Source organism: Anser cygnoides, chromosome 10 (assembly GCF_040182565.1).
Source record: "Anser cygnoides isolate HZ-2024a breed goose chromosome 10, Taihu_goose_T2T_genome, whole genome shotgun sequence".
NCBI classification, from domain to species: domain Eukaryota; kingdom Metazoa; phylum Chordata; class Aves; order Anseriformes; family Anatidae; genus Anser; species Anser cygnoides.
The window spans coordinates 2,763,917-2,771,591 of record NC_089882.1 but is presented as its reverse complement, the minus strand read 5'-3'; the positions used below and the strand labels follow the sequence as shown (position 1 = coordinate 2,771,591).

Sequence of the window (7,675 nt, the reverse complement as noted above, 5' to 3'; positions counted from 1 at the left end):
AGTGCGCCTTTTTCATTAGAACGAAGTATAATAAAAGTTGACTAAGAATCAGGTTTTGATTTTGATTTTTTTTTTTTTAATTGGAGGTAATGTGGTTGATTTCAAAACCGTTTCATCTTCACAGCAGTTAAACCAATGTAAAGCCTTCTTAGATGATCAGGTATTGCATACCAGAAAGTAGGGAATGGGTAAGATACTGAGAATGTAAGGCAGCCTTTTCAGTTTAGCAGTTAAGACCTTAATAGAAATGGAAGATGAAAGAACATAGTGCTTTGCTGCGCAACTTCAAACCAAGCTGTTTGAATGCAATGTTGAACTTTTAGATGCTTTTTTTTGTGTGAAGGCTACAACACGTTTAAGAACAGAAATATTGCATACTGCTGTTGGTATATAGGAAGGTAATTCACTTCTGTGTTTTTGTTGGAGAAACTAGGGTATCATTTGGTTATTATAGATAGCTTCAGAAATAAGGTTTTTCTAGAAAAGGGGTACATCATCCTTGACTAAATGAAAATGAAGAGCATGCATTGGAACCACTACTTTGGAGAACAGGTACAAAGCATAAAGGAAGAATGTGACCTTTTAGTTAAGTGCTTTCCCTTTTGTGGGGTGTGAAGAGTGCTTCAGCTTTTAGCTGATAACGTACTGAAAACTGGTTTGTTTGAGCCTTACACACTTAACTGTTACGTGCCACTGCAATTCAGGCAAGAGAATAAAGTTTTGCCCTCAGTAAGACCTATTCCAGGAGGAGGTATCACTTGCCCTGACAGCTATATTCAAACATGTTTTCATTTTTTTCCTTCTTACAGAATGTACCGCTAGAGTCCAGTGGACTACTAACTTCCCAGCTGTTACAAAGCTAGTACCACAGACGAGAGACCACCGCACTGTTGCACATTTGAAGGTAGGCTGTAGACAAACCTGATAAGGTTCCCGTGAAAGATTACCAATTACAGCAAACCAGGCTTTAAGCAATAAGACTTTATTCCGTTGGTATCTAAACAAAAATCTGAGGTACAGTACAGAAGTGTGGCTAAAAAAAAATCTCCAAATTGTATTTTGATTTGTTGATGTTGGTTAAATAACCAAGTTTGAGATTACCGTAAAGCAAAATACATATGCATTCCACTACTCCTTTTCATCTTCAGGAAAACATGGAGACTTTCATGTACCCACGTACAGCATGTTATTTTCAGGAGGATCTAAGCACCATTTCACTACTGCCAGGCCGTCATCTCCTGTTGGTAACTCCACCAGCCCTCCCCCTCACTTGAATGGCCAGAACACTCGTCCCCTTGCACAGAAGAGTTCAGGCATCAGCACTGCAACAGCCTGCCTCCTCCTGTTCCTACTCAAGTGCTTGAAGTCTGACCCCAGCATACCCAATTAAATCCGATCCCTAAACCAGAAGGCAGGGTACTACTTTTACAGCACCAAGGAGTAGCACAAGGCACAGTACTTTGCTCTGATATTCACCTTTAATTTAAGGGAATGTCAATTAAGGCTGATTATCAACACATTGTAGCCTCCCAGCACTGGTTATAGAGTGCTCATAAAATTGGATAATTATTTCCCATGTTCATGTCCAGTTTAGATAAAACCAGTTCTCATCTGAGTCAAGAAACATTGCAAATCAGGTATTAGTGATCACTTCTTGCTGCTGGACTGCTCGCTCCTGCATCACTGCTCATTCTGCTGCCCCTCTGTAACGGCAGACACTCCTCCTTGGCCCTTGTTGACATCGCTGATGCATGCCCACAGTCCATCTACTGATTCTTTCCACAGCGTGACCTCGAAAACAGAGCATGAAGAAATTTCAGCCTTAACACATTCTCAGTTTCTCGTTTCCTTGTAATGATCACATCACTAGTTTGGTGATGGGCTACAACTACAGAAGTCAGGCATCGCAGGGTTGTCTAAATTATCAACTATTTACTGCTGTATACTAAACTATCCACTGATAAAGGGGAAGAGGGAGAAGGAGGAAGAGGGAGAGAGTAAAATCTGGTGGTAGTATCCTACAAAATGAAATTAAGTCTGCATTTCCAGTCTCCATTAAGGACTAAGAATGCACTGCGAGCAGTTTGCCAGGGGTTACGGTCTTTCCTCCCCTTTTGGTCATTCAGAAGAAAAAACAAACAAAAACCAAAACAACACTCTTGCAGCAAAGCAGCATCTTTAACAGTCTTGATTCAAACAACAGAAGTGAGAATACCCTATCTCATCCCAGCTCTTCTGAAAATATGACATGCAAGAGTAAAAGCTGAGGCAGCAATACTCACTTTATTGTCTCCTCCGGACACTGCAAGAATGTTTGCAGTAATGGACCAACTCACATGCCAGACAACATCATTGAACTTGTGCAGCAGTTTTGGTGACCATGAATTTCCAGAGGCATCATCACACGTCCAGATAAACACTCTGCCATCCTATAAAAGGAACAACGCTGAGTTGGTTGGACCACTAGTTTTAACAGAAAAACCAACTTGTTTACATTTCCGACTATGACTGTACTTGCAAGTCACAGCTCTAGATGTGTTTACATCGATTTTTACTCAACACAGCGAAGGGGCTTTGTTCTTACTACAGACAAAGGCAAGGTGTAAGTACAGCTCTGATGAGGAACACTGCACACAAGAGACGACTTGCAAACACCAGAGGAATACTCTCAAAATACATATATATCTGCTGGTATTTTCCTTTCCAATCTCCTGACAGCAATTTGGCAGCTTACTGAGTCGCCCTCTTGCTATAAAATCAAGCAGTTCCAGAATCCCTATTAGCAGCAAAAACACTAGAGTCAACATGAAGCGTGAGGACATCAGAGCTGACAACGATTAAGAATGCAAGTTACTAGGAAACAGTATTTTTCGCTAGAAGTGCAGTGAACTTGGTCTAGAGACATTAAAATACAACTTCAGTTTGAAGCCCTTCCTTATAGTGAGCCCCTTCTGCTCACGCTTTTCAAACCAGAAGGTAGTACTTGGCACAGCGCCACACCCACACAAACCTTTGTCCAGAAATACTGCCGCTGGGCCTCTGAGTTTGATGGGAACGGGACTCAAAGGCTTTCAAGCACAGGCCCGGATACAGAAGAGGATTACCAAGAGGACCTGTTACAACAGTTCTACCTTTACTATCCCTTTACTTCCTTCCCCTTTTCTCTTGTAAATGGGAAAGGCGGCAATGAGAGCCTGCCCCTGTCACTCCGATGGAAGCCTCACCTGTGAACAGCTAGCAATGGTACTTGTAGGCAAACCTATGGATGGAGCCCAGGCTACGTCTCGAACCCAGTCACTGTGAGCCTCCAGCTTCTGCTCTTCTTTCCACTGACCATCTTCTTCTCTGAAAATACATTTATACAGTTACAAGGGTGGCGGCAGCAGCATACATTTCCGGCATACAGGCATACTTTCCGGCTCTTGTTCCGGAAGACAGTTTTTGTAGCTTTCAGACTCCTGGTTCATCCAAACAATACAAAGCACAAGCGTTTCCTACTCTTCTCCAAAAAGCTCTATGGCTTACACAAAATCCCTTCTAGAGGGCAGAACGCAGCACAGGAGAAGAGTAACTGGACTTCAGTTACTGTGCAGAGATCTGCTATTGTCCAAATAACAAATGTAACCAACGGTGATTAAAAAGCCACTTTTCAATATTAAGCAGGTCTGACATGAATTGCTGTAACTATTTGGAAGTCACCAAGTTGCTTCTATTTTTGAAGTACTTCTCTAAAAAGTGTAATTTAAAATGAAAGCATAGAGGTGCCAGCAGGGATGTTCAGAGACTATAAAGAAGAACACATTTTAAAGGTTCTGAAGACTGGCAACCGAGCACTTACTTCCAGATCTTCACAAGGTTGTCACAGCCACCAGATGCAAATCTTTTGATGTAGTTTGGTTTTTGACCAGATGGTTGTTCTATAAGGCTGCCTGGTACAACAGCAGGAGCCCAGCTAACTGCGTTACATCCAATCTAGTTAAGGGAAAAAAAAATGTCATTACTAAAAGTTGCTTGCTCTAAATAAATAGAAAGTTGCTGAGGGGGCAAAGGACACCTAGCATACTGTCTATTTTGGGGTGGGAGGAGGAGAAATAAGCCCTGTTTAGGAAACTAGGATTCTTGTGCAATGCTGGATGGACACTGGATGAATAAGAATTCCAGATACAGTCTAGTCTCAACAGGGCATTTACTCAGGAAGTCTTAGGTAGCTAAGTAACTGTTTTATGGGCAAATATCATTTAGATACGTAAACAGTGGAGACAGATTAAAAAATGGAAAGATGCAAGACACATTCAGTTGCTAAGATTTAGGAATGCAGCAAAAGGAATCTGTGGGTCCACAGCCCAATTTCCTGCGATTGCAAGCCACTGTCATTAATGGCTTAGATACTTATCAAGGTTCGCTTAAGCAAAAATCCCCACTACTCGGGGAAAACACAAGTCCTGCAGTTTTTCCAGCTTTAGTTTATTCACAGCCAGATTGCAGGACGTGTTCTTAGTATCAAAGCCATTTTCACAACAGCACTAATGTTTAATAAAGGCATATTAGCAGTGCTGTTTAACGGCTTTCATGGGTCTTTTCTACTTTATTTTACTTACTACAAAGCATACCTTCCTACACTGGATTTATTTAAAACAAGTTATTTTTGATTTTGGAAAATGTTTCACATTATTTCATTGTATTTCAGTATTTATCCAGTCTATACATTATCTGTAGCTCCAAGAACTCTGAACTGTTCCAAAGATGCAGACTTACAGTATGTGCGTTGCTGATCTTTTTGACTTCCCATTGCCCGTCACCTGTGTAGCTCAACAACGAAATGGCTCCGTCAGAGCTCCCGCAGGCCAGTATCAATCCATAGTCGTGTGGCGCCCAGCAGACGGAGTTCACTGAGGGGTGAGACAGACTGGGTTGTTACACAGTGACTAACTAAGACTAACTAACCAAATCACCGACTACTATTAGTGAATAATGGAAAACTGCCTCTATTTTTGGCCCCATTTTAGGAGGAGACCACCACTGCGGCACTTTTAATGAGATAAAAAACTCTGCCTATCCTCTGCAAGAGTATCACTGACTCTAGAGCAAAATCTGACAGCCTAGCATAGCACTGGAAGTCTAGTTTTGTAACAAAACAAAGGCGTGTATCAAAGAAAAAGCCCTTTTCTCATTTTTAATCCAGGCCTAGCCTCAGAAGCATGGATCAAAAGCGTTCTAGTCAATGCCTTTGAGGATAACACTCAACAGCAAGACTCGTCTCTCTTTCCCTTCTCTGGTGGCCGGTATCAGTGTCGCTGGGCTTTGGAATACTAAGAAATGTGTAGACTTCTTAAGTTTGCCTGTAGGAAGACTGATCATTTCAACAAGACAGTCTCTCTTGGAAAACAAAACAGAGCATACTAAAACTCAGCTTCTTCCTTCCTTCCCATAGTGCATGCAGTACTGCCTCAACAATTCAGTACCCTGTCTTGTTTATCTGAAACTAATTTATTTGTAAAACAACTCCTGTGCAAACGCTGTATGAATCAAGACGGCTTATCCTGCAGTATGCCACTACATGACTGTTTCCCCCATGCTGAGTAGACTTACTGCCTCTCCATTAATTTACCAGTCTGTCTGAAAGAGGCTTTCTTCCTTAACAACGATGGATTTATTCCAACCTGAACCCCCCCCTCGTAATCCCAGTTTCACATCCCAGCTCCGGACACCACGTACCTGACGAGTCGTGCCCCGTGTACTCGTATGTCTTTTCCCAAGTGCCATTTTCTTCCTTCCAGATAATAACCTTCCTGTCATAGGAACAGGAAGCCAAGATATTTCCATACATAGGATGAGCCCAGGCAACTTGCCACACTGGACCTTCATGCCTGCAAGAAACAGCATTATTTGGGAAAAGCTGAGAGAAACCCATTCCAGTTGTGGCTATTTCACAGCCATCGTATCGTAAACTGGTGCTCTGCACGTAACTGAGACAGTGACACAAAGAATATGAGTAACGCCAAGATGAAAAATAGCACGTAGGACTGCAGGCAAAGCCATTACCATGGAAAACAATTCCAACCATTTATCCTTATGTTAGCAATTAGGATGGTGAGCTTACTTCTAGAAAATTATAAGTCTGAAGTTGGCAATGAATTAGAAAGCTGATTGTACTTTTAACCGGCTCTCTGTCCCCTCTCACGGCTCCGAACAGTTATTTAGCAACAACCAGCCACAGGAAGAACTACCCCGGAGGAATTTACTGTGCATCCTATGCTACCGAAAGGGAAAATGACAAACTGCTACAGACTTCTGCTTCCACTTCTTTTTAAGACACTTTACCCTCTTAGGTCCGCAATGAGGATTTGCCCTCCGTTCCGAACATCAAAGATTTTTACGGATCTGTCTGAAGAGCAGGTCGCCAACCGAGTGCCGTAGTAATCCATCTGAGCATCGTGCTGTAAGGCAACGAGAGAGGCGCTGTCAGCACACCTAACTCCTGCTTTCTTAACAAGTATTATTACATTTTAAAAGTAGCTCTAAGAATTGTGAAAAGATCGCCAAGTCTCAGCATGACAGGTTAAGAAGCATAGTTTTTAAACAATCTACATAAAACGCACAAGTCCTTTTTTCCCCAGTTGCTGTTCTCCGTACACAGACGTTGTGCGGTCAGGGCACAGGGGGTGCAGCGGTGACACACAGCACTCCAGGAGAGGACAGGGACGTGGTGCCTCTGGCCGTAATGCCTTCACCAAGTAATGTAGCTTTGTTTCTAATTAAGTAATGTTGGTGTAAAAATACTGAACTCTTTTATTTAGGTTTGAAACTTCACGTTTTAAGAGCAGTCCTTGCGTTTACAAATCGCTTTGAAATCTTCCCTCCCACGCACACGCGTGCACCCGCTCCCAGGTGCGTCTGGGCGCAGGGAAATCAGTTCCACCTCCTGACGCTGTGCTCCGTCCGGTACGCGCCTCTATTTGGTTCCACGCGAACACGGGCATGAAGATTTTAAGCGCTGAAGTATTTCTCCTTCCCCCGGTAGCTCCGTTCCCCTGCCCACGCGCAGCAAGGCAGCGCCACAGGGCGCGCAGAGGCCGCCCCGCGCCCCGCACCCCGCGCCCCGGCGCGGAGCTGAAGGCGCCGCCGGCAGCCCCGCCGGGACCCGCCTCAGCGCCCTCGGCGGCGCCGGGCCGCGCTTCCCGGCGGCCAAACGCAGCAGCCCCGCGCGCTTACGATCATGTCCTCGTGAGACGTGTCCACGGTGTTGATCACGGAGACCTGCGGGGGGAAGGCGGACGCTCAGCCGCGGGCCGGGGCTGGGCGGCGCCCGGGCTGCCCTCAACGGCGGCTCGGGGCTCGGGGCCCGGGGCTCGGCTCCGCGCAGGGCCCGGGACCCGGCCGCCCCCGGCAGCCCGCAGAGGCCGCGGCCCGGCCCGGCCCGGCCCGGCCCCAGAGCTGCCGCTCGCCCCGCCGCCCTCCCGCCCGGCCCTTCCGAGGGGCCCGGCCCCCCCTCCCCACCGCACCCGGCCCCGGCCCGGTGCTACCATGGCGGCGGCAAGCAGCGGAGGCGCAGCGGGCGGCCCTCCCGGCAGCCGCGCAGCTCCGACGTGGCACAGCGCCCCGCCCCGAGCCCGGGCCCCGCCCCGAGCCCGGGCCCCGCCCCGCCCCGCCCCGCCCCGCCCCGCCCCGCGCCCAG

The 7,675-nt window shown here is 46.1% G+C and overlaps 1 protein-coding gene across 1 annotated transcript; it reads right to left on the bottom strand.

Annotated features, from left to right (window-relative positions):
* Positions 1-961: 961 nt before the first annotated feature.
* SEC13 (SEC13 homolog, nuclear pore and COPII coat complex component) lies at positions 962-7,619 on the bottom strand. Its single transcript, XM_067003138.1, has 9 exons — positions 7,524-7,619; positions 7,213-7,257; positions 6,322-6,437; positions 5,716-5,867; positions 4,756-4,889; positions 3,839-3,972; positions 3,225-3,345; positions 2,283-2,429; positions 962-1,791 (listed from the first exon to the last, which is right to left on the bottom strand). The coding sequence occupies exons 1-9, from the start codon at positions 7,524-7,526 to the stop codon at positions 1,681-1,683; spliced, it is 963 nt and encodes a 320-aa protein (XP_066859239.1). The 5' UTR covers positions 7,527-7,619; the 3' UTR covers positions 962-1,680.
* Positions 7,620-7,675: the final 56 nt, after the last annotated feature.

Coding starts and splice junctions, on each gene's coding strand:
- SEC13 (XM_067003138.1), bottom strand. Junction 4,890..5,715: donor CACGGGGCACGACTCGTCAG/GTACGTGGTGTC, acceptor CTCACCCCTCAG/TGAACTCCGTCTGCTGGGCG. Junction 2,430..3,224: donor CCATTGCTAGCTGTTCACAG/GTGAGGCTTCCA, acceptor TTCCTTTTATAG/GATGGCAGAGTGTTTATCTG.